The sequence below is a fragment of the Mobula birostris genome, chromosome 10 (assembly GCF_030028105.1).
Source record: "Mobula birostris isolate sMobBir1 chromosome 10, sMobBir1.hap1, whole genome shotgun sequence".
In the NCBI taxonomy this organism is placed as follows: Eukaryota; Metazoa; Chordata; class Chondrichthyes; order Myliobatiformes; family Myliobatidae; genus Mobula; species Mobula birostris.
This window is the reverse complement of record NC_092379.1, coordinates 21,431,949-21,459,429: the sequence shown is the minus strand read 5'-3', so window position 1 is coordinate 21,459,429 and position 27,481 is coordinate 21,431,949. Positions and strand designations below refer to the sequence as shown.

At 46.4% G+C, this 27,481-nt stretch overlaps 1 protein-coding gene and 1 gene segment (V, D, J or C); both read right to left on the bottom strand.

Moving 5' to 3' along the window:
* Positions 1–478: 478 nt before the first annotated feature.
* On the bottom strand, positions 479–16,362 carry LOC140203895 (Ig heavy chain C region-like). The segment is given in 7 exon segments: positions 479–1,169; positions 1,767–2,087; positions 3,391–3,708; positions 3,797–4,099; positions 7,617–7,916; positions 8,852–9,145; positions 16,253–16,362. Coding segments are annotated over 6 exon segments (1,728 nt in total).
* LOC140203546 (uncharacterized) lies at positions 16,362–26,424 on the bottom strand. The gene is made up of 3 exons (XM_072269601.1): positions 26,255–26,424; positions 17,978–18,129; positions 16,362–17,868 (listed from the first exon to the last, which is right to left on the bottom strand). The coding sequence occupies exons 1-3, from the start codon at positions 26,422–26,424 to the stop codon at positions 17,198–17,200; spliced, it is 993 nt and encodes a 330-aa protein (XP_072125702.1). The 3' UTR covers positions 16,362–17,197.
* Between the last annotated feature and the right edge of the window lie 1,057 nt (positions 26,425–27,481).

Below are 27,481 nucleotides of genomic sequence, written 5' to 3'. Positions count from 1 at the left end.
CCAGTTTAAACGGCATCCCCCGCCACCCCCACCATGCAGCACAAGCAAACCTTCCCACTGGGATATTAGTCCCCCTTCAGTCCAGTTGCAAACTGTCTGCCCTGACAGACAGATGTTTAACTGCACCATTGCAACAGAACTGTTCCCAACAATGATACGTTTCATTAAGTTCGCGACACACAGACACCAGATGAGGAGCAGCAATATTAGTGGGGACAAGGAGCCCTCAAACAGTGATCCAACATCTTTGACATCGATATGACGTTTGGTGACTGGTTTCAACTCTCAACTCTTTGTCAGACTGCCGTACATTCTAATCTCTCTGACCATCAGTTGACAGCTGATCAGTGGGATACCCGATGCAGGAAGGGTTCAGACACCAGAGAAACAAAGATTACTATTTCTCCCTGACTGTGTGTCACGTGCCACGCCTCATGTTGAAAGTTCCTTTTTTCTCATCACCAAAAATCACAATGAATACATTTTCATGTCATATTTATTGAACTTGGATCGGTACATTGACACGTACAAGGATTTAATACATTGTGCAGTCCCACTCAGGGCTGAAATCCATTCAAATGTGGCAGAAGGTGGTCTAAGAATGTACACACAAACTCAGAGATTTGTGGTGAATCATATTTGTAGTTTAATTTGGTTCTTGATCTTAATTATTTTAAAAGGTCCAGATTTTAATCATGTTTTAATCAGCTAAATAATCCTCTGTGATAATTAATAATCATAAAACTAACAAAACTAGGGTTTCATGGATTGAATCACACAGTATTACACACAAGATTTAAAACTATCAGTCAGAACGAGTGAGACATTGACCAGGGTGGGTTTGCTATGAGATTTATTGATGCTTCGGAACAGGTTGGTTGTGAGCGACTCATGACCCACCACACAGGAGAAAGTGGTGCCGCTATTCCACTCCTCAGGAGAAACCTTCAGCTGACTGGTCATTGTGTTCCAGCCATTTCTGGGGTCCTTGGTCACTGGCTGGTTCACAAACCCTGTCTTCAGAAGGGTGTCATTGGCCTTCCAGGCCACATAGATCTCTGTGGGAGAGAACTTGGTGACCAGGCACATCAAGGTCACAGTCTGATCGGTGTCTACCTCATCCGATGAAGCGGGGAGGAGGTAGACATGAGGACGAGTCACAACAGTATCTGGAACAGAGAGAATCTCAGTTAGAATGAATCTTCCAATAATTCCCTATTTACCCGATATATTCTGGTCTTGCACTAACATGAACAATTTCTAAATCTGAGGGGCTTCACTTCATCTGAAACTGAAGGCTTTTCCCTTTCTGCTCATCTTTGGGATTTGTGGAGTGGAAATCTTGGACCTGCTGCATTTCACATCTTCCAGCGAGGTTAGTCTATTCAGTTTAATCAATGGGAGTCACTGAACACAGCAACTCGACAGAAAGTGGAACTCAGCCCCTGGACTTGCATCATCCTGTGCTGTTTGTTCCATCTCCCCTGGAGCAGGGGTAGCAGTCTAAGCTGTGTATGTGTGAGAGGGAGTGAGAACCTGTGGAACTCTCTCCCACAGAAAGCACTTGAAGAATTATCATCTAACGTATTAAGAATGGGTTGAATATACTTCGGGTGAATGTGTCAAAGGATATCTGGAGAAAACAGGGACAGGAATTGAATTTGATGATCAGCTGAGACCAGATTGAATGGTTGAGCAGTGCTGGATGGTGATAAATCTGTCCAATTTCTAAGATCAGACTCACACTGAATTCTGTCCACACGTACCTGTGTCCTTCCTGATGGATTTCTTCACTGGTGTTGGCAAACTCTTGTCCTCTATCACACACGAGTACTCAGCCCCACTGTTCCACTCTGCAGCAGGGACTGTCAGTCTGCTGGTGATCACGTCTTCACCTCCATTGCTGTCTGGACCCAGAGTCCTCACCCCATCTTCCCTCTTCCTTCCATTCACTTGCCAGGTTACACTGAATCCCTGTAAGTCACTGTGAACCACCTCACACAGAATGGTCGCTGTCCTCTTTGTCCAGATCTCTTCGAAAGGAGGTTTGCTTAAAGTTACTGAGAGGGGGGTATCTGGACAGTCAACTGGGAGAAACGTCACAATTATTATTTCAAAATTCCCAAAAGGATGAGTTTGTCTCTGAAAAGACCAACATTTCCTGTTCATTCCTGTTCAATGATTTGCCAGTCCCATCAAGATGAGATGAGACCAATCTACATTGGTGAAGAAAGGAATCTCCCCTTTTGAGCAGACAGGGTAAATACCCTGAGCAAACGTAAATGATCAAGATTGGCCCTCAAACTGATTTGCAGTTTCATGGTCACTTAAACTGTTAACAGACACTTATTAAAACAGATACAGAAAATCCCCAGTATTTCAGACTGTGTCGGTAGAACGAGAAACAGAGCAAAGTTTCATGTGGAAATCTTCCAGAAAATACACTTCATATTTCAAAATTTCTGAGAAATATTTAGTTTTTGTCACAAATATTAAAATGGACTCTTTTTGTCTATCAGGTGTAACTAACATTTGCTGCTGCTTTGTCAGAATGTAGTGTGTTCAGGCCGCCCTCCAGAGGCTTCTACACATTGTCCAGGCTGACTATTCCCACACAGGAGCAGAGGGAGAGCTGCTGTGCTGGAAATTCAGTCACATCTGAGCCACTGATCGGAGGCTGGGATTAGGTTCAAAGGTAGAGGGAGGGTGCATTTTGAAGATGAGTATCAGCGAGTTCCAGAGAGTCTGTCGAGTGAAATGGTCTGGATTCTCCTCCAGTTATGAAAGTATTTTCTGGGATACTCTTATTTCTATGGTGAAAGTGTGGATTATGTTGGTTGAGAGTGGAAAACAAACCGTTGATTGGCTGATTTAAGTGCCAAGAGAGATTAAAAAGATGAAGGCATTGAGGCTGAGTCAATGGACAAACCGGTATCCAGCTCACTTCTCAACGAGGCTTCACTCGCCTCAGCACTGAACTGACTCTGCAGCCATCGGCACTCACCTCAGCACTGAGCCTGGCTCCACGGCCGTGGCCTGCAGTGCTGAACTGGCAACGTGGCTGTGGATTTACTTCAGGGGGCTCTGCGGTTCAGTTTCTGTGGATTGTTTGTTTGAATTTTTTTATTGTTTGCACAAATTGTTTTTTTCACACATTGGATGTTTGACTCTGAATTCTATTGTGTTTCTTTGTTTTGTGACTACCTGCAAGAAGAGAATCTCACGGTTGTATATGGTGCTCATACTTTGATAATAAATGTACTTTTTACTTTGAACTTTATCAGTTCACTCACATAACTAAACCAGGGCTGCACCATGATTAGGTGTTTACCTTGAATTCATAGCACAATGTAAACAATTTCAATAATGGGATGCATCCCAGGACCCTACCTTGGACGTTCTTCACTTGTTTCTTGATACTGCTGTTGGAGGGGGGATGAGTCACTGTACAGCTGAAGACTGATTGTGACTTCCACTCCTGTAAACTCACGGTCAGGAAGTGTCTGGCACTGAAAGTCCACCCCTGCTCCAGAGCGGTCGGTGTCGCGCTGGTGTTGGAGGTGATCACGGTGCTGCCTTTCTTCCAAATGACATTTATTTGGTCCGGGTAGAATCCAGAGACCACACACTCCAGTGTGGCCGTTTTCCAATTCTTGGTGTCTTCCTGAGGTGGAGGCAGCAGTCTGACCTTGGGACTTCTTATCTCAACTGGAATAGAAAAGAAAACAAAGGAAATGTCAAACATTTTGACTCAGGTAACTAATGCTGGCCATTTAATCGCTGGTCTCTTGCCCACCTTTGGTACTATTGGTCCGTGCTGACACTCGGGAAGATGAAGGAGATTCCTGAGCAGAGCACTCGTACTCCACCCCACTGAACCACTCCTCCACACTGATCTGGAGTTCGCTGAGCACTCTGTATCGGGACCCGTCCCTCTCCGCTTGATGGGTGTGAATTCCTTTAGTTTTCTCCTTCCCGCCCACGTGCCAAGAGATGTGGATATCTTCGGGATCTGTACAGATAACTGTGCACTTCACGGTAGCAGACTTGTGGATCCACAGCTCTTCAATGTCGGGATTTTGAATAAAGACAGACAATTCTGTGGGTTAGAAATGGAAATGCTCAGAATCTTACTGGAGATATTTCCATTGGTTGTGTTAGGTCCAGGCAGATCATCAGTACTTGACAGCTGCATTTAATGCAAACAGAATAACAGAAACACCCAGGGCTGAGTCACGTGCCTCATATTCCTATAAGTTTGATTGAGAAAAGAAATTCAGAACAAAGGATGTGCTAACGAGGTTTTGAATCCCTTTCTAATAACTGTCCAAATCGGTTCACTGTGAGACGGAGCTCTGTGAGACAGAGAAGCATGCAGATTTCTCAGCAGAGACACAGCTCAGTATATTCTTTGCTTGGAGACTCGGTGTCATTGATTAGTAACAGTGAACACTGTGAATCAATAAGAATCCCTTTCTCCATCTGGGCTGAGCCTGGGATTCACTCAGTTTAATAACTTCACATCCCAACATTCCAGTCTCACTGTGGCTGTGCCTCTCCTCATCTCCGCAGCCTTCACCACCCACACAAACTTCAGACAACATCGTATTCTTTCAACTCTGCTCACTCATACACCTGCACTACTTCTGCTGGTGCCTGTGGTTTTAGCATTCTTGCTGACAAACACTGAAGCCTCTGTCTCACTTGAAATGAGCAACATGGTCAGAGTGTATCCATAAGTTAGGGACTGATGAACTGGCAAAGTGGGTTCAGATCCCAACCCGGTGGATGGGAGTTTAAATTCAATTCATCAATGCTTTTTTGGAATAAAAAGAAGACTACGGAGGTATTTGTAGTGTTATTCTCTGTGGTAATTTCCAGAGAGAAGCCTCATCTGCTCTGGCTGGTTTGTGACTCCAGACCTGCAGCAACACGGCTGGAGCTGAATCACCATCAGGAATGAGGCAGCAAGTCCCTCAGTTCCGGAGAGATCAGTGATTGATGGGAAATGATAAATGAATAAAACAGCTCTTTGATCAAGTGTTGGGTCACCTGTCCTCTGGGTGAGTGTCAGTCTTGCACTCAAGTGCAGTTGTTGAGGTCGTCTCCCAATGCACGATCGTCAGTTCACTTACATTGTGGCTCCCTGCACTTTGTGTTCACCATTTACACACTCGGTCACCTTCAGGCAGCTGGGGTGTTTCTGCTCTTTGACATTTAGTGTGGAGGCTGATTGTGTTTGTGTCAGGGTTGAGACCTTCAATGAGACTGTGAGTCAGTGTCTTTGTCTGAAGAAAGAGCAGACGTAACACACACAGTTCCAGTCTAACTGGGCCGGATCATCCGACAAAGTATGATGTGTATTTCTTCATCTTTCTCATGTCAGTAAGATTTTGAGCAATTTTCTTTTAAAACAGAAAGTCTGTGGGTGCAGTCTAGATGATCATTGTTGTCATGTAATATCACAAATATGCAAACCTAGGTGTACACTGAACGCTCACTGAATTGTGAATCTCAGTTTAATCAGCACTGTGATGTTGTTAAACATGTTTTCTGCAGGTTTCTCAGTTATGTCCCATATCAGCCTGTCTGGATGTTCAGCCATCCCGAGGAAATGCTCTCCTTATTGGTGAATGCTGGGGTTATTCTACAAGAAGCATATAATTCTGTCAATGCTTGGGTAATTCTATCAAAACAGTTTCCTTTCTGACATTCCTTGGGATCACTGAGTTTCCCTCTTGGACTGAATTCAGTGTCCGGCACGTGGACCAATGTAACTTTAGCAATTTGTCTGATCCAGGATTTACACAGAAAGCATGTCAGATTGGACAGGAGAATGGTTAGACCCCTGAGTCTTGTCTCACCAATTTGTCTTGTGCCCAACATTATCAAAGGGTCATCCATCCTTTGACTGAGTCAATTTGGAAATTCAGCCCCGTTCACCTTCATCACCTCGTGCCTCACAGCCATTGGGTGAAAAACAAGGTCCAGTTCTTGCTGACTGGAGTCGGACAGGAGGGAATCTGGCCAACGAAACTGGAATTGGGATCTGAGTCACACTGAAGCAACAATGTACACAAATGAATGAGTGTATGGACAACCAGAAGCACAAGAGATTCTACAGATGCTGGAAATCTTGAACAACACACACAAGGTGCGGGAGGAACTCGGCAAGTCAGGCAGCATCTGTGGACGGAAATAAACAGTCGATAATTTGGGCCGAGAGATTTCACTGGTACTGGAAAGGAAGTGGGCAGAAGCCAGAATAAGAAGGTGGGTGGAGTAGAGAGGAATACATACTGTCAGATGAGAGGTGAGACCAGATGAGGGGGTGTGAAGTAAGAAGCTGGTAGGGGATAAGTGGAAGAGATAAATAGCTGAAACAGAAGGAATCTGACAGGATAGTGGACCATGGAGGAAAGTGCAGGAGAAGGGGAACCAAATGGACATGATGGGCAGGTGAGGAGAAGTGAAGGGATGAGGGGGTGTCTAGTATGGGGAATAGAATAAAACGGAGAATAAAGGAGTGGGGACTATTACTGCAAGTTAAGGAGTAAGTATTCATGGGATCGGGTTGGCATGTGAAGTGTTGCTACTCCAACCTGAATTTGGCCTCACCATGGCAGTAGAGGAGGCCATGGACAGACATGTCAGAATGGGAATGGGAAGTCAAATTGAAATAGGTCGCCATGAGGATAATAGGAATGCGATTGGAGAGGTAGTCAGTTTGAATCGTGTTTTCTTCTCTCTCTGTTCAATCCCAATGGATACCAGAGGCAGGTCTGGAATCCAGTAAATGGATTGTAATAAAATTCAATGACGAATTGTAGACAGCCAATCACTTTATTTCACACTTTCCTGCTGAACAATGATACTGTTGGGTAGAACCATCGGAGAATGTCGCATTGAGATTACTCTGGTAAAAGAACTTTGGCACAGGCTCCGAAAAACAGCTGGGACATTTTCCACCTGGAAACGGAAGATTCATAGATTTAAGTGTTAGATACTTTCACCTCTTTTCCCATGCTTAGGAAAAAGGGATCCCCATCTATTCCCACTTTCTATCCTCTGTATATCACATCCTATCGGGATGAGGTTATGTCAGCAATGTTGTCTCTGAACCTGGTCGAGGATCTGAGGACACGAGGTCACAACATTCACTCGAGTTTTGGGCATCAATTCAAAAATAATCCAGGCACCTACATTTCAGTGAGTGGACAATCGACAGAAGAGTCTCTCAGGAAACGCTGGAAACGGACTCTGGGAACTGAAGCAAATACAAAATTGCAGAGATATTTTTTGAGGAACCAACACTGAGAAGACAGTGAAAAGGGAACAGGGAGATTTTCTCCAGATGGTAAAGCATGGGACGTGAGCTTTGCTCACTAACTTATTTTCTTTATAACTACAAACAGATTGGACAGGTGACCGAATCTCACACCTTTCCTGCCCAGTAGATGGGGTTAAAGCTGCTGGTGATATGAGTTGATTCAAAGTGCAAAGATCATCCGTACATCACTCAACAAGATTGACGGTAGGGACAGGAATTGTGTGGGAGTATTAGTTCAGTATTTTAGTACTCTAAGTTACTTAATTTTTCTTCAGACATCACTCACCCTCTTGATACGTCATGTTGACCTGACCACTGAAACCGGAAGCTGCGTGATTCACTTCACAAGTATATCTCTGTTTCTTGGTCCATTCCTGCACAGACACTGTCAGGTAAGCGATTGTTTCAAATCCACCACCTGATCTCGAAGTGGAAGGGAGAATGATCCCTTTTTGGGCAGATCCAGCTTTTTTCCAGGATACTTTAACATTGTCAGGAGAGAATCCAGATATCACACAGCCCAGGACAGCATTTGCTTGACTGTGGATTGCCTCCCGGGATGGAACAAGGGAGCTGAGCTTCGGAGCTGTAACACATTTAATATTTGTCAGTACATGAATGCTTTGCCCATGTTTTGGACGTTATTCTCCCTCATCCAGGGCAAGTTCCCCAATTCCAGCCCTCTGAAGCATGCTGTTAATTTACAGCTGATATGATGGCTCACACCAGTGAGTGGGAGGGCTGGGTGTATAACTTGGGCCTCCCAGCAGTGTGTCCCACTGTGCTATGATAATGCAGAGAGGTGGGTCATGGGGTTGAGGTGCAGACCTGCCATGATCTAATTGTTTAATGGAGAATGACTGATACCAGCTCCTGTGAGCAGGAGTACATGGTGTGGGACTGTTTCCACTGATAAGTTTGGGAAACACAATTGTACTTTCAATGAGAAAGAAGAACAGATGGACAGGAGGAAATTATTTTGTTGCAACTGCAAAGGCTTGTTCAGATCTGTGAGAAGATGGTTAAAGAAGGTCAGTGGAGTGGATTCCTTCATCACATTCACAAGGGATTGTTTTTACCAGAAGAGGGGCAGCTGCAGGGTGGAGGGGAAAGTGCAGGAGGAGTGGGGTAAAGTTTAAATTGTTGTTCTGTGTGCAGGGGCACGATGGGCCAGCGGTCTCTGCATGTGTACAGGAGCTGATCTGTAGGGAGGGTTTAGTGGCGGGGGCGGGGGGTGGAGAGTCTCCCGAAAGGAATGGATACAATGGAGGCAGATCAGCACAAGTTGTGTCCTCCACCCTCCACTGATACTGAGTTTCAGTGAGTTCAGGAGGACGTTTCCCCCATTTCAATTCCTTATTTTTTCTCAATGTCATTTTGGTGAGGAGTAGTACTGCTGTTGTAAGAGTAGATTAAAGGAGCTAGTTGCCATGCCCAGTATTATCTGACAAAGATTCCTACTCCAGATTTATGCTCTGAGATCAATGCAGCTTTTAAGAGAAAATTATGTCTCATACTAACATTGAGGTTTCTGGAACTCCACTGTCACACTCCCTGCCTTGCAGGTGTAGAGTTTATTCTTCTTCCAGTCCGCCGCAGAGACTTCGAGCAAGCTGCTCATCGTGTACTTTGAATTTTGCCCCAACACCGCCGGGTATTTCTTGATTCCGCTGGTGATGTCCCCACTGTTAGTGGACCATGTCTGACTGATGCTCTCAGGCTGATAGTCCTTGACCAGACAGAGGAGGCTGATCTTTTGGTCAGATTCTGTGTTGCAGGAAGGAGTGATGTAGACTGATGGCGAGGACGTGAGCTCTGAAATGGAAAGAAATTCACAGAAGTTTCTGTAAATAAATGCATTACTGGCAGACAAAGAAGGAGACATGTTATCCACTACAATTACTACAGTACTGTGCTGAAGTCTTAGCCGCATAGCTGGACTACCCCCCCCCCCCCCCCCGCCAACACACACAGTAGTAACTTTATGTACTGCACTGTACCTCTGCCACTAAACAAAAACAAATTTCATGACAGATGTGAGTGAGGATAAACCTGATTCTGATGTGGGTCTCTACTGTGGACTGAGAGTGGGAAAGGGGAGCGAGTGGGAAGCACCAGAGAGACATTCTGGAAAGATCAATAAACCAATAGTTTGGAATGAAATGACCTTGCCTGTTGTCTCAGTGTTGGGAGTGTCTGCACCCGTGCCGAGCCCTGCCCCTGCCACTCCTTCTCTGTCCCCTGTCCCACTCACGTCCCACAGCGCTCCACCCTCACCATTCCCAACATCCTTTGCTCTCACCAGATTTACAAACTCACTCTCCATTCCACATTGATAAATATGTTATTATGAAAAGGTTTTAGGCACACTAGCAATATAGATGTGCCCAAGGCTTTTGCACAGTACAGTTTATAAACCAGTAATTTCTAAAATTATTCACTCCATTAAATAATACTCTCACCATTTCAACACCCAGCTGGGAATCTGTGTCACTGAACTCGGAGGCTATGGATCAGTCTCACAGTGGAAGTTTGAGCACACAGTCACAAGTGTGCCCCAACACCCCACCCACAGCCATACTGAGACAGTCATCCAATGTCCCATGTGTTGGATTTCAGACAAAATATCAAAGTTTTACCTTGTCTCTTCCCCATATATAATTCCTGATTCTTAGAAGTGTATTCGCACCAGATTGGTGGAGTTTACAGAAAGAGTAAACATTTAGCAGTAGTTTATTTGAATAATTATGATCTGTTCAGTATTGATGTTGAGTCTAAAGTAACCCTTGTGTGCATATCTGTACCTTGTCTCCAACACCATCTGTGTGATATAGTGGTGAGTGTCTAATGGTCTCTGCTTCTGAAATTCAACTGAACAGACTACCATCAGACCATAAGACTGTAAGACATAGGAGCAGAATTAGGCCATTCAGCCCATCGAGTCTTTTCCGACATTCCATCATGGCTGATTGGATCCCATTGAACTCCGACACCTGCCTTCTCACCGTATCCTGGGATACCCTGACAGACCAGGAAACGGTCAAATTCCACCTTAAATACACACATAGACCTGGCTTCCACCACAGTCTGTGGCAGAGCATTCCACAGACTGCGCTGACTAAAAAAGTTCCTCGTTACTTCCATTCTTAGGGGTCACCCCTCAATTTTGAGGCTGTGCTCTCCAGTTGTGGATGCCCCCATCATATAGAAAACATAGAAAATAGGTGCAGGAGTAGGCCACTCGGCCCTTCGAGCCTGCACCACCATTCAGTATGATCATGGCTGATCATCCAACTCAGAACCCTATACCAGCATTCTCTCCATACCCCCTGATCCCTTTAGCCACAAGGGCCATATCTAACTCCCTCTTAAATATAGCCAATGAACTGGCCTCAACTGTTTCCTGTGGCAGAGAATTCCACAGATTCACCACTCTCTGTGTGAAGAAGTTTTTCTTAATTTCGGTCCTAAAAGGCTTCCCCTTTATCCTCAAACTGTGACCCCTCGTTCTGGACATCCCCAACATCGGGAACAATCTTCCTGCATCTAGCCTGTCCAATCCCTTTAGGATTTTATACGTTTCAATTAGTTCTCCCTCAATCTTCTAAATTCCAACGAGTATAAGCCTAGTCAATCCAGTCTTTCATCATATGAAAGTCCTGCCATCCCAGGAATCAATGCGGTGAACCTTCTTTGTACTCCCTCTGTGGCAAGGATGTCTTTCCTCAGATTGGGGGACCATGAAACATCCTCTCCACATCCACCCGATCCAGTCATCGCAACGTTCGGTAGGTTTCTATGAGATTCCACTACATACTTCTAAATTCCAGTGAGTACAGGCTCAAAGCTGCCAAATGCTGCTCATATGTTAACCCCTTCATTCCCAGAATGATCCTCGTGAACTCCTCTGGAATCTCTCCAATAACAACACATCCTTTCTGAGATATGGGGCCCAAAACACTTGACAATACTCTAAGTGTGGTTGACTAGTGTCTTATAAAGACTGAGCATTATTTCCTTGATTTTACATTCTATTCTCCTTGAAACAGATGCCAACATTGCATTTGCTTTCTTTACCACAGACTCAACCTGTAAATTAACCTCTGGTAGTTTTGCATGAGGACTCCAAAGTCCCTCTGCACCTCTGATGTACCCTCTGCACTACATAATGCATCTGACACTGCCTCAAAATTAAACACATGTAACTGAGGAAGAATTTCAGTCACCGAGCCTGTGGAAATTACAAGCCAAACACCTTCCTGACACACCAGGCCGAGAATCGCAGTCGCAGGAATGGTGACTGTGATCCTTTGACAAGTCTAGTCTGTGAGGGACTCATTGAGGTGGAATCCACAGTTTAATCCTGGGAACTCCAGCAAGGCCACGTGTCATGTGGTGGAGTGTGGTGACAGTTCTGGTGGCATCTGTCACTCAGTAAATCTCGGGGTACAGTGGTCTGTGGAACTGTGAGACTGACTCCAGTGTAAGTGACTGAACACTGGTAAATGGTTCACTTTGGAAATGCCAGCTACAGCCAGCACCATTCAAACCACAGAATCGTCAGCTTCCCTTGCACTCAGCAGCTGGGGAAAGGGATTGTCAGCTGTGGTCTGAGGAACCTCACTGCTGTTTATCAGCGTCAACCCCTGACAACAAGGGAGATACGAGACCAAAGGCCTGGGACCATCAGGATGATCATCAGTAATCTGCGTCTATCTGTTCATCTACTGCACAGTCAGTAACTTTAAATTCCTGGGTGTCACTATCTCAGAGGACCTGTCCTGGACCCAGCAAATAAATGTAATTGCAGAGGAAACAGGACAGTGCCTCTACTTCCTCAGGAGTCTGCGAAGATTTGGCTTGATGTCAAAAACCTTGATAAACTTCTATAGATGTGTAGTGGAAAGTGTATTGACTGGCTGCATTATGGCCTGGTATGGGAACACCAATGCCTTTGATTGGAAAATTCTACAAGAGATCATGGATTCAGCTCAGTACATAATGGGTAAAGCCCTCCCAACCACTGAGCACATCTACATGAAACGCTGTCATAAGAAAGCAGCATCTATCATTAAAGATCCTCACCACCCAGGCCAGGCTCTTTTCTCGCTGCTGCCATCAGGGCAGAAGGAACAAGAGCCTCAGAACTCACACCACCAGGTTCAAGAACAGTTACTACCCCTCAACCATCAGGCTCCTGAACAAAAGAGGATATTTACGCTCATCTATTGAGACATTCCCATAAACAATAATCTCACTTTAAAGACACTTTATCTTGTTATTTCACGCTCTCATTAGTTATTGCAGTTTATTTAGGGTTACATTTCAACAGTTTATTGTCTTCTATGCTTGTACTGTTTCATTGATCCTGTTTACAGTTACGATTCTATAGATTTGCTAAGTATGCCCTCAAGAAAATGAATCTGAGGGTTGTATGTGATGACATGTATGTATTCCGATAATAAATTTTACTTTGAACTTTGAGACATCAAGTGAGGATTTCCCAGTGGTGGGGAACTTTAGGAATTGTAGGCTAAAAGTGACCATTCCCTTCCAACATCACCCAGACTAGATTGTCATGTTGTAGTTCAGTTTGTGGGAACAAGATGCAGACAAGTTGGATGTTTAGTCACCCAAATGAAGTGACACACTGCAGAAGTACATGCTGGGTTGGGAAAGGCTCTGGGATGTTCTGGGGTTGCAGAAGTCAATGAAAAACAAATTGTTTTCATCAAAATAAATTCAGTAAAATAAAACTGGAAACAGCATAGTTGCCAGAAATCAGACTGACAGGGTCTGGTGAAAGGTCACTGATGTGAAACATTAACTCTGTTTCTCACCCACAGATGTTCCCTGAGCTGCTCAGTGTCGGCAGTGCAGGAGGCACAATAATGTCAGTTGGTGAGATTTGCAGCTGAGGATCTTTTACATCCCGGGACCAGCAGGTGGTAAGTACAGTTCTGTCTCGATCAGTGTTCCTCTGGGTCTTCATAAAGACACCCATCAAACTGACAGCAGGGTACTGGGGCGAAGAGGGGAACTGGATCTGGGTGGGTCACAGGGTGCTGGGGTGAAGAGGGGAACTGGATCTGGGTGGGTCACAGGGTGCTGGGGTGAAGAGCTGAACTGGATCTGGATGGGTCACAGGGTGCTGGGGCAAAGAGGGGAACTGGATCTGGGTGGGTGACAGGGTGCTGGGGTGAAGAGGGGAACTGGATCTGGGTGGGTCACAGGGTGCTGGGGTGAAGAGGGGAACTGGATCTGGGTGGGTCACAGTGTGCTGGGGTGAAGAGGGGAACTGGATCTGGGTGGGTCACAGTGTGCTGGGTATTTGTACAATATAATTGATGATGAATCAGCAGATCTGGGGAGACTCGTTCTGATTTTAGTCTGTATTGTAGTAAGTGGATAGAACATCAGGTACTATGAACAACTGGTGGGCAATTTTATTTATTCATTTTTAGGGATCTGGGCTTTGCCAGTAAATTCCAAATGAGTTACACATCTGAGCTGCCATTCAGAGGGCATTTGGAGACAAACACATTGATGGGTCAGGAGTCACAAATAGGCTCGGAGGGTAAGGATGAGACATCTCCTTCCCTGACAAACATGAGTAAAACTGAAGGATCATCATTATTAATGGCTGGATTTAAAAACAATACCAATTATTGAGCTGTTGGAAATCTGACCGCAGATCCAAATCTGCTGCAGATTATTATGAACTGAGTTTAAATTTGTCAGTTTTGTTGTGGTGGTATCCGTGGACTGTTCATCCATCCCTCTGCACTACTCATCTGCTTTGATGTACTGCCCTGTTTCCCATCACTCCGAATCCAACCTTGTGCCTGTCCATTGGATCACTGTGTCCACGGTGTCCTGGACAATATTTCTCCTTCAATAACATCACCAGAACAGACTGTCTGATCGTTCTCACCTTGCAGTTTGTGGATTCTGCTGTGTGCAGAATGGCTCTACATTCCCGACTCTACAACAGGGCTGTACTTTGAAACTACCTTGTTGCCTGTGAAGAGCTCGGGGGCACCATGAAAGGTGCTCTGTAAATGTCAGCACTTTATCTCACAACCACTTTTACTGAATCACCAGCAGCACTGGTTAATGGAGGTTAAACAAACCCAGTCGGGGGATGGAGGAGGGCAAGAAATTAGAGCAGTTGCTCTGTCTATGAACTGAGAATAAGCAGTTCATTTGAACAGTAAAGTTCAACTCGTGTCCTGTGAGTGTGTGATGGGACAGGTTGGGGGAAGTTTCACACTGTGTCTAATCTCTGCTGCCCCTGTCCTGGAGGGATGGGACAGTGCAGAAAGATCTTTGTATCTAATCCGTGGCTGCCTGGAATAGGTTGAGTGAATTTGGCGTTTTCTCCTCGGAGCGTCGTAGGATGAGAGGTGACTTGATAGAGGTGTATAAGATGATGAGAGGCATTGATCATGTGGATATCGAGAGGCTTTTTCCCAGGTCTGAAATGGTTAACATGAGAGGGCACAGTTTTAACGTGCTTGGAAGTAGGTACAGAGGAGATGTCAGGGGTAAGCTTTTTTCGCAGAGAGTGGTGGGTGCATGGAATGGACTGCCAGCAATGGTGGTGGAGGTAGATATGATAGGGTCTTTTAAGAGACTCCTGGATAGGTACATGGAGCTTAGAAAAATAGAGTGTAACCCTAGGTATTTTCTAAATTACGTACATGTTTGACACATCATTGTGTGCTGTAGGTTTTTCTAGGACATGGGAGCTGTAATCTGCATTTAATTCATGCTCTGTGTACCCTGAGGTGATTGATGGAATCCCTTTGAGGAAGAATTTCCCAGATTTACAAGATAAATACTGAATCCATTGAATGACAGAGCAGAGAGTGAGGCCATTCATCCGATAGTGTCTGTGCTTCCCTTTAGCTGAGCAAACCCAATAAACCCATTGGTCTCTCTGCTCTTCCCTGTATCCCAACAAAAGGCGGATCTCCTCCTTTTCCCTCTCTACACTCACAATTAGCCACCACCATCATTCAGGCAGTGTGTTCCAGATCACAAACCTTCATCAACAAACCTTCCCTTAAATACTCGCCTATTCCACATTATTGACTTGAACGCTTCCCTCCCCACCCCACCTGCACCACTCCCCACTCCCCCACCCACCAATGCAAGGCTGCCCGGAATGTGTGAAGGAATTGTGATTTCAATTCCCGGCCATACCTTTCCTGCACGACTTCCCCACTGCCTTCCCAACTCCAAAATTCTTCCCACCGCACCCCACCTCCTCACCCATCAGGGAATAAAAGTAAAACATTAATCCCATCAATTAATCTTGGGATATCGCCGATACTTTTGCTGTATCGGGGGACGGACCTCACGCCGGACATTACATGATGGGACTGACACCCACTTGTACCCTGGGGATATTGAGCCATCAACCAGATGATACATGTGTACACCATTCCCTCAGATTATGTCTTAATCCCATTACCTTCAACATGAAAGCAGCTGACAGTAAAACCCGATCCCAATAACTGGACACTGAACAGATCCATTGTTGTCACTGACAGGGAACAAGTTCAACTGCTCTGAAACGCTCAGCCCCTGAACGTGGCTTCAGTCGGTGCTGAGGATCAGAAGCCAGACTTGAACCAAACATTGAGCTCACTCAGCACAATCGGCCGGTGTCAAGGCACAGTCTGGTGACAAGATCCGACCCCATTCCCCTGAGCCTGTGGTCGGTGGACAGGTCACTGGTGGGTGGGGTATGTACCCTTGTACTGTTACTGGGCTCCAGAGAAACCCGCCGGTTCGGGGAGATTCATGTACTTGCTCTAAATATCGCACTGATTTCAGATGAATCGCCAGATTCGCCAAACCCGTAAATAAATAAAATACTAGCGCGTGAAGATACGATTGAGAAGTTGGTCTTACCTGAAGTCACTGTCAGCGAGGTTCCTCCGCCCCAGTAGTCAAGATAATCACAGCGCTCCGTCTCCCCATTCACCCAGTGCAGTAACTTCACTTGCCCGTCACATCCAATAATCTCAGCAAAATGTCAACATGATCCCTGTCCGGACCGGGAGCAGCCGCTTCCTGGATTTCCATCCCAAACTTCGTCCTTGTCCTTTCCTGGCGTGTGAGTAAGAGAGGCATTTTCACAGTTTTCTTGTCTGCGGACACCGGCTCCCGCCATTCCCCAGAATCAGAGTCGAATCATATTGGGCTTTTAATTGTCCAGAAATGGACATTTGCGCCCAGCAGTCCGAGTGAGGCTTCATGGATTTGACTCTGGGAAGCAGCAATGCGGAATCCGTGGAGACAGACTGCGCTGCAGACGCTCCTTTGTCGGGACCGGTTTCTGTTCAGCTCCCCATCACCGTGGTCCATAGTTATAGTCACGGTGTTTCACCGCAGGTCACAAACCGCCCTCATCACATCCAGCCCAAAATCCAGTGGATCCCAGAGCCGGTCAGCGGATTTATTAAACCCTCCCTCTGTGTCCGGGTGTCCCACACAGCGGGTCTCAATCTCGGCCATCCCAGTGCTGAAGTGGAGATGATATAACCCCCCGGGACCTTTCACTGGGCTTCCACTGACAGATCCTCCTCGGTGGTCCCGTTCCCTTCCGGACACATCTCCAGTGGAACTTGTACCCACTCCCAGATTATCCACTCGGGATCTGATTTATATCCACGGATCCCGGGGTAAGGGCCGGTGGAAGCGCCCGAAGAGCCCGATTTAAAGAGTTTTGTTGCGGTGGGTTTGTGTATGGAGGGAGCCGCCATCTCTCACGCTGTGCCACCCAGTATAGTCACAGTGATACACCGCCGTACGATAACCTCTGCCCCTTTCACTGTCTCCCAGCACAGTCACTCCTCAGTCAAACCGCACTGGAACACCAAAGTGTCTCTGATCATTAATGTTCCTCACAGCCCGACCATTTACTGTCACGTGTAGACGAAGGACCGACACCTGGCCAGGTCGATCGGTGACCCCATTCCCACTCACGGCGCTTGGCTCCGAGCTGCCCTCTGAAGTGATCCACTGAGCCCCTCGGTCCATCCGTCCAGCATCTCTTCGCGGGAATCCCCGCTGACAACCCGCCTTCCATTGCGTGGACGAGCGGATGTGGCCCAGAACGACCGGGATACAGCTGTGGCGATCACTGCTGTCCTTTCCCTCAGCGCCCGAAGGCCAGGCGCTCTCGCTGGGTTTTTGTCCCGGTCCAGTCCCGGTCTCTCTCACTGTGTCTCTCGCACAGTAATAGGTGGCCGTGTCGTCCAGTCTCAGGCTGCTCATTTGCAGATAAAAGTTGCTGCTGTCCTTGGAAGCGGTGAACCGGCTCTGGACTTCAGGCGCGTAGTACTTGTAACTTTCACTATAATACGCTACCAGCCACTGCAGCCCTTTCCCGGGGACCTGTTTCACCCAGCTCATGGTATAGCTGCTGATATCGAACCCACTGACCGCACAGGTCAGTCTGTGGGACTGCCCGGGCTTTACCACCGCTGACTCGGGCTGTGTCAGCACGACGTCGGACCGCACGCCTGTCAATAAAAAAGAGCAGAAATTAATATAATGTTCCACGGTCAGAGGTTCACAAAGCCTCCGAGAAACAGCCGGTCCCGGGTGGGGGACAAGCCGCGGGACACCCACCTGCCAGACAAGACAGGAGGAGACAGAGATAAGGAACGACCCCCATTGCCCTCAACGCTGAGCCGGACTTGGACACTTTTGAGATCGGCGACTGCAGCTCAGGCCGGGTTTGTCCGGAGCCGCAGTGAGCGCTGTTTAAATAGGAACGTGGGCTGTGAGTGAGAGAGGGAGCCGCGGTTTGAACAGGCTCTCACACACTGAAACCAGAGGCGCGGCTTCCTGTCCCCACCCACAGCAGCGATTTCAATTCCCCAAAAGATGTTTGTCTCTGCAACAGGCGGCAGGTCAGCGGCCGTGACCAGATCCGGATTAAAGATCTGTCACACTCTGCTCGATCCATCAATTTCAGCGATGAACAGTTTGTGTAAACTGAGACACACAGAATCTCAGCGAGAGAGAATGAGACACAATTTGTCAGTGGGCAGATATGACCGAGAGACACCAGTCAATGGACAGGTATCCCCCAGAGAGACAGGGACTGAGAGACACCAGTCAGTGCACAGATACCACCCCCCCACCCCCCTAGAGACAGGGACTGAGAAACACTGGTCAGTGGACAGGGACGGAGAGACACCAGTCAGTGGACAGTTATTCTCCTTAGAGACACTGTGTGAGACCGTCTTTGCAGGAAAATGTATTTAACAACAAAAAGAGTTACCACACAATCTTCTTACTGCACCCACTCCACTAGAATCAATGTTAAACGGAGATTCCTGGTGGAAATGGGTGGAATTTACACTTTTAAGATATTTTCTCTTTCAGGGACCAGGCACCATGAACTGCCAAGTCCTCAGCAGTTCTCCCCACAAAATCTCTTTGACCTGTTTCAGCCGGTGAGAGAAACAGGGTGTTTGATGCAGGGAACTCGGGAGCTGAAGCCACTCAACAGAAGTCATTGTTGCTGGTAACAGGATGCTCCCCAGTAGATTGGCAGACAAGTGCGGCTGAACGGTCTGTATTGAAAGGAGACTGATGGGGGGGGTGGTGGTGGGGAGGGCATACAGGATGCAGATCAGCAAGGTGGGTAATTTTGATCACGCACCCTGGTGATGGGAATACTGTGTGTCCCAAATTTTGCATCCTGGGTAAAGTATAAAGCGGGCTGATTGAATGACTCAGTAAGCCACAGCACCCCTCTCTCCAGGTGAATTGTCATCACTCAGCAGCTTTCATGACACCATGGCAAACCAGGGCGGTTTCTGCAAACAATGAAGTACCTTTTGAAGTGGAGTCTCTGTTGTGACGGAGGGAAGGTGGGACCCAAGTTACACAGAGCAACCTCTCTGAAACAGCAATGAAGTACCAACAGATCAGATATTCTGTGATGCTGACTGAGGCATCAATGTTGGGACAGATAGTGGAGAACTTTCCAAACCTTTTATGTCAACCTGACACAACAACCTCACCATGGCACCAATCAAAATGGTGAATCTTTTTTTTTCTCCAAGAGGACCACAGCCTTGTTCTCGGGTTTGGAGGCTTGAAAGCCTCAGTGATCCAGAGATCTATGTTGGCTTGAGTCAGGGCCTTGTGCTTTAGCTCCAGATAGGGTCACCCATGCCAAGCAGGTCAAAAGGTAGAGGCCAGACTAAAAGAGATCCAGGTTCAGATTTTCAGGTCAGGGTTAGTGAACCTGACTAGTCAAAATAAAAAATTGTGATTGTTATGAGATGCTCCCAACCACGCCAGCTTCCGGGATTCAGACTGTCTAACTCTCTGGAGTACAGATACCTAGTTGCAGTCCCTTTACGGGTTCAGGATGATCCCACTAATTGGAAATCATAACTTGGGTCCCAAGAATTGTATATTTAAAGAATACCTGAACTGATGTTGGGTGCTCAATCATAAGCCCTACTCATGATATCGTTTAGCATTTGTTTTGTGCTCAGTTTTCGATCCAGTTTGATACAGTGTCTTGATCTTTACTTCAGATACTCCAGCAAACCAACCTTGTCAAGGACTGTCTTCACAGTTACGGAAACGGCAATGAAGAATCCTTCTACATCTGAATGTGATGGTATTCACTAGTCACCACCCGGGACTTGCATGGCTGACAGGAGTGAAAACTGAGAGGAAGCTACAGGCATGGTGAAGGGAGCCATGAACTTTGCCAATATCATGACCAAAAATGTTTTTTGCAATTGGCAAACCATGTACAACACTGGCAAGTTCACACAAACAACCACAGTAATGTGTCATTACAGGCAACATACACTGGCATCAGTGAAAGTAGTTCGACAGAGTTTGGCAGATGAAAAGCAGCAACTGGTGAAACTATTTTCTATGCAGGAAGACAAGATGGTCAGCATCATGATGGTGTAGCTGTCATTTTGAAGAAAGGCATTGATAAGTCCCCACTGGAGTGAAAACCATTGAACAGTCGGCTGGTGAGAGTCAGGCTGAGAGTGAAGCAAGTGAACATGACTGTGATCCAGTACTGTGCTCCAAATAACAAGAGTGATATTGAAGAAAAGGGCATCTTCTACAAACAGCAGAGATAGAGTTAACATCACGCCATGACATAATCATCATCATGGGAGATCTAAATGGCAAAGTGGAAAATACAACTCACACTTCACTAGGGTTATGGGTACATAGGGATGTAGAACGATCAATAACAATGGTGAAAGACTGGTGGAATTCTGTGCCATGAGCTATCTGGTCACAGGAGGAACCCTCTTTCCGGACCACGAAATCCACAAACTGACATGGTGCTCACCCAGTGGACATGACAAGATCCAGATTGACCATTTGATGATCAATGGTACATGGAGACAATGCTTGCAGGATGTAAAGGTGAAGAGAGGAGCAGATACAGGGAGTAATCACCACCACCATCTGTAATCCATTGGACAATGACTTTGGTGAGACAAATGAGTGGTGCCACATCAATTGTTGCAATCACTTAGTGCTCCTTTCTTGGGGATCCTAACTCCCTTTGTCCAGTCCTTGGACACTTGTCCCCATTCACAGATTGTTGTAAACAAAGGTTGCAGGAACCCAGTCGCAGACCAAGTACTGTGCACACTGTGATATTTACTAAGTAGCAAATCCAGAGGGGCAACAAGGTCGGCATCAAAGTTCAGGCAGAGATCAAAAATTCCAGAGAAATCCAAAAACCAGAATCGGGACTGGAGCACATGGGGCATGAAAACAAACAAGAGCACATGGCAATACAAAAGCACAGACTGATGGCGAGGGGGAAAACACACAAAAAGACCAAGTTCAATTGGAGGTACTGACAGACTGCTGCAACTTTTTGTTCCGCTTTGAACAGTTTGGCTTTCAAATTGTCATGTTCTGGAGCTTTGCTGTTTCTTAACGATTTAATCACAGTAACAATTGTTATGTACCCCGTAACTGGGTTGCCAAACCAGCAGAAATGGATCACTCAGTTGGAGTCTGGATTACTAGGACTAAGAAAGTTTTATTAAAGAAACAAGCAACACAGTACTCTAATCAAAAGGATAATAAATGCAACAGTTCAGCAATGATAAACACACCTGTGCACAGAATTAAGATAACAGGATCAATCAAGCTCTATCGTTGTCTAGGGGTAAATGACCAGTTTCAAAGTGACACAAAGTCCAGTTCAATTTAGTTCAGTTTGCAGTAACCTTTGCCATGGCGATGGACAGTGGTGGGGGGGGGGCGGGGAGAGAGAGCAAAATGAATGAATATTCAACACAGCTTCCACACAGACCTTCGCAGTCAGCTTTCGGGCGAGTCCTTTGTGATGTCTCTCTCTCTCTCCTGAAGACAGGTAGCAGACCAACTGCTGATCACACAGGACAGCGAACATCTTAATCTATGTGTATTCTTGTCACACTTCCCCCCTTTAAGGATTTTTACCGGGGGGGGGTAAAAATTACAAACATGAATACATTATTTGATACACACACAAATATACATCTTTATCAGCTATTTGGCTAATACAGCGAGTTTGAAGTTGTCAACACCTGACAGACAGTCAGCCATCACATTTTCTGTTCCTTTCATACGTGTTATTAATAATCCCTTAGACCAGGCTCCAATTTAGCAAACTTCATAGTGGCCAAAAACACTGATGAATTGCGATCAATGTAACCTCTCATTTGGTTTTGTCCCGGGCCACAATAACAAGGGTCGTCCCATTCCGACTTAGTTTTCTCTCGCAAGGGCTTAGTGGGAGGGGGAGGGGTAGTGACCACAGAGTTATTGCAAAACTTCCTACAGTACCCCACCATCTCCAAGAGCCTCCTGAGGGCCTTCTTGTCTGTCGGGGTTTGGAGGTCAGCGATAGCCTGCACTGTAGCTTGTATCGCTGCCAGCTGCCCCTGTGTCACCACAATTCCCAGGTAAGTGACCTTCGTGTGGCCGAACTCATTTTTTTCAAGGTTCACTCTCAAGCTGGCTTCAGACAGCTGTATTAAATTGCCAATACACACCTCTGTGTTCGTCAGCCCTTTAGTCACTGAATTACTCATTCTATATGGTTGTTGCTTGCTAGGCTGACCTAACATACACCACCCAACGTCCCAGTTCTTTGCATCGCCTCGGGACAATCAAACACACGGGTGCGAGTCGTTTAATTACTTCTCCTAAAGAGTCGCTTTGTTCGGGGATTAAGGGAGAGACCTTATCAGCAGACCTAGCCAAAACAATAGCCTTCTCCCATCTGGTGGATACCATACTCATCTTTTCAAAATGGTTTTTTTCTCTTATCGGGGGGTCCCTAGGTTCATTGATTTCCGCGCTAACATGGACTAGGTTTGTTAGCATATCAAAAGCCTGTGACCGTCTCAGTTTGCGTCGGTCATAATCAATAACATCCTTCCCCCTGGGCAGTCGGTAAACCTCTTTCATGATTCCACCAACTGTTCCCTCCAGTACCGCAAAATGTCCACCGGGGGGTACCTTGTGGGCCAGGTTAAAAACCTCATCCCCATAACTCTTTTGCACCACCCCTCATTCCGCATCTGCAGGTACGGTACTTGGTCTCCCTTTCTTCCTTAGCACTTCCTCCTCCACCAAAACCATCAGCCCCTCGTCTCGCTCCTGTGTCTGCACAAATTCTTTCCTGGCTAATGTTACGTCCGTCCCAGCTCCCTCACTACCTCTTGCCTCACTACACCCCTTCTTTTCACTTTCTACCCCCTTCTCGTACAAGGCTGGCAGAAACGTCTCAGCTAAATTCACTACCGCGGTCCTGTGATGAACCTGTGAGTCCATGGGCGGGGCCTCAATGCTGGCAGGCTGACCTGTCAATGTCACGACTGGGAACACGATTCCCCCGGCGACGTCATTACCAAGCAAGACTTCCACGCCTTTCATCGGTAATTTGGACCTCACCCCGATTGTGACTAGTCCAGAGACCAGGTTGCTTTGTAAGTGTACCTGGTGCAAAGGGACTGACTCTGTCCCTTCCCCAACACCTTGGACCTTTACCTCCCCAGTCTGGGTCTCTGAGCTAAACTCTAATACACTCTTCAGTATTAGTGGCTGACACGCTCCCGTGTCTCTCCAGATCCGCACTGAAACTGGTTTTAACCCCTCCTTTGCCAACACCAATCCGGCCGAGATAAACCTCTCGCGCCCTTCCTGAACGTTGGCAGACCTGTCCTTCCTTAGCGGTTCGTTTACCAGCTCGATACAGCCAGTCAAAATTGCTGTTTTTCCTTTTCCCGTCTCCTTCTTTGGGGCAAAGCACCTGGACACAAAGTGTCCGGCTTTCCCATAATTATAACAGACGACCCCAGGAGACTTCCTGCCAGACTGCTCCCAATCTACCTTATCCTTCTCACTAGTCCCCGGCTTACTTTCTGACTTTTCCGGCGGACTCTCCCCACCGTCCTGACTACCCTTCAGGTAGCCTTTACTCGGGGCAAACTTCATTTTATGCGTCGACGCATACTCATCCGCTAACTTAGCAGTTGCGGCTAACGTGGCTGCCTCTTTCTCATCTAGGTAGGGTCTCATACCCTCAGGGACACAACCTTTAAACTGCTCAATCAGGATCCGCTGTAGCAGTCTGTCATAATCCCCATCTACCCCCTTCGAGGCGCACCAACGCTCACAATATGTCTGCATCTCACGGGCAAACTCTAAATCCGTGCTGTCCCACTGCTTCCTCACATTCCAGAACCTCTGCCGGTATGCCTCCGGGATCAACTCATAAATCCTGAGGATGGCCTCTTTCACCACCTCATACCTCTGGGCATCTTCCGCTGACAAAGCTGAGTAAGCTTGTTGGGCTTTCCCTTTCAGTACACTTTGAAGCAAAACAACCCACTTATCCCTCGGCCATTCCAGCCTAACCTCCTGGGTCACCCGGAACCCTCCACCTTGGTTCGGCACGAGCCCCTGCTCGGCCCTTATCTTTAACTTCTCCAGCTCAAATTCCCATTCCCTCTGCCTCTCTCTCTCTTCTCGCTCCCATTGCCTCTCTTTCTCTTCTCTCTCCAACTGTTTCTCCCTCTTTCTCTCTGGCCTTTCTAACTCTCTCTCTTGCCTTTCTAACTCTCTCTCTTTCTCCTGCCTTTCTAACTCTCTCTCTTCCTCCCGCCTTTCTTGCTGCTTCTCTTCATGTTCTAAATGTCGTACCCGGAACTCGTGCTCGAGTCTCAGTTTTTCAAGCTGTACCTGTACCGCGTCTCCGGCAGGTTTTTCAATAGACACCACCCCCAGCTCGCCTTGGGGAAACACACCTTTAGATGCATAGTGCTCTATGATAGCTCTGTGTATCTCCTCTCTCCTCATTGTCAACTTCCCCTTAGCAAGATTCAACAGTTTGGCCACAGCTACCAATTCCGATTTCCTGGCATCCTCTAATGCCTCCAAGGTCGGCGCCTTTATAAATTCCTCAGCCTCCATTTCTGCTGTTTGTCTTTTCTTTCTTTCGGGAATTTTGACCCAATCAATTTACTCCGTCCCAAATTTAGCGTTCAAAATCGCGGACGAGAACCCCACTTATGTTACGTACCCCGTAACTGGGTTGCCAAACCAGCAGAAATGGATCACTCAGTTGGAGTCTGGATTACTAGAACTAAGAAAGTTTTATTAAAGAAACAAGCAACACAGTACTCCAATCAAAAGGATAATAAATGCAACAGTTCAGCAATGATAAACATACATGTACACAGAATTAGGATAACAGGATCAATCAAGCTCTATCGTTGTCTAGGGGTAAATGACCAGTTTCAAAGTGACACAAAGTTCAGTTCAATTTAGTTCAGTTCGCAGTAATTGTTGCCATGGCGATGGACAGTGGGGTGGAAGGAGAGAGAACAAAACGAATGAATATCCAACACAGCTTCCACACAGACCTTTGCAGTCAGCTTTCGGGCGAGTCCTCTGTGATGTCATCTGAGGTCACCAACCGTGACCCTTCCGTTTCCAGATACGATCGTTTCCCTGCATTGAACCTGGCACCCAGGCAAGGGTGGACACACACCAGGTTCCCGCCGATCGTGTCTTTCCACCCTGAGCGTCTAAGGCCTGATCCCGCGATCAGCCGTCCAAAAGCTTCCCACCGACTTCTGAGAGGCGCACCACTTCCAGGGTCTCGTTATCTCGGGTGTCGTGTGTGTCCTGCCTTAGCGAACCTGTCCCTTTTTATCCCCCTGCTGGGGTGTCGTCTGTCCATCACTTCAAACAGTTCAGGGTTCAAAGGGGGAGCCGCTCTTGACAGCTCTCCTTCCCCTTCATTACACATCTCCAAATGCTGCTCCATTGTTTTCCTTATCTCTCTCTCTCCTGAAGACAGGTGGCAGACCAACTGCTGATCACACAGGACAGCGAACATCTTAATCTACGTGGATTCTTGTCACACAATCTCTTCCTTCTTGAGTGGAACTGCGTTGATATCAAGGTCCTCTGCGTCTATTCAGTAAATCTCTGAAATGCCCTGTCCGTCATTCTTCGTGCATTTGTCAAAAGTAGACAGTTCTTAACTCTCATGGGGCTACTAGGTCTGGCTTGGAACTTTCCACATACCAATTTTGAAATTGTGTATATATTTTCCTGATCACGTCAATTGGCTGCTGCTGTGGCCAGCATGCAAGGTCTTCCATGTAGACTCTTTTATCCATTCTTAAAAGCTCTTCACATTCTTGCTAGCTTCAGTGAATGCCAGTTGAAGTTTCACCTTAATTTGTGTTGACTTTGCATCGAACACTTTCATCCTGATTTTTTATCTTTCTTCTAAGGCTGTCCCATGTTTCCTGCTGTATGCATTCTTTGTTTTTCTTTCCAGCTCTGTAATGTAGACAAGCCTCGCTGATCTCCTTGAACACTGACACAATCTGTTTCCACATCGTGTTGATCTTGTACACTGACACATCCTCGCCAAGGCCTGAAATCTGTTCTTTAAGTTGAATGATGACAACAGGTCTCACACTGGTGTCCTTGAACTTCTCAACATCAAGACGTCTTTGTACATGTGCTCTGGTCCCAGTGGTTCTCAGCATGAGTGCTTGAAGAAGGAGCAAGTTGGCTTCAGGAAGAAGAGAGGCTCTGTCAACCAGATCTTCATGCTATGCAACATCACAGAGCAGTGCACAGAGTGGCAGAGACAACGATACATCAATTTCATGGACTTTGAAAAGGCTTCTGATAGCATCCACAGGGAGAGCCTCTGCTGAATTCTCAGATCATATAGGATCCCTTCCAAAATTGTCCAGCATATCTTGAGTTTTCATTTCACGTTTGGATCAGGTAAAGTTCTAGTCATTGCATAACAGGAACGATGTGGATGCTTTGGAGAGGGTGAAGAATGGATTCAGTTCAGTGTTGTTTGGATTGGAGCATATTAGCTGCAAGGAGAGGTTTGATAACCTTGGTCTGTTTTTGCTGGAGCTTTGGAGACTGTGGGATGGACTGACAGAAGTATGTAAATTTATGAGGAGCATAGACAGTCACAGCCTTTTTCTAGAGTAGAAACCTCAAATGCCAGCAGTTTCAGGTGAGGGGGAAATGTATAAATGAGATTTATGAAGCAAAATTTTGGTCGATATCTGGAGTGTGTTGCCAGAGGAATTGATAGCAGCATATAAGACAACAAGATTGATCAATGAAGAACCAAGTGGTCCCATAAAAACCTAAACTGGTCACTGGTGATGAGGTTATTTGGTGAGTAAGTGCCACTTTCCAACACTGTCGACTATGGCTCCCATCACTTTTCTGAAGATTGAGCAGACGAATTGGGCTATTATTGTCTAATTAGATTTGTCCTGTATCTTGAGAATGGACATACTGGGCAATTTTTCCCATTCTTATGCAGATATCAATGTTGTATCTGTACTGGAGCAGTTTCGTTGGAACTATCAGTATAATGGCATTGGGCCAGAGCACAAATTTCCTACTTGCAGTGTAAATAAGCATTGCCATCAATCTGAGCCCATCTGTTTTCTTCCCATAGAAGACAATATTTAAGTTTGGTTCAAGTCAGCATTATATTGTTAATTCCCAGAAGATAGATGACTCCATGCTTGCAGGGACTCCTTCTCCCTTCAGAGTTTCAGTCAC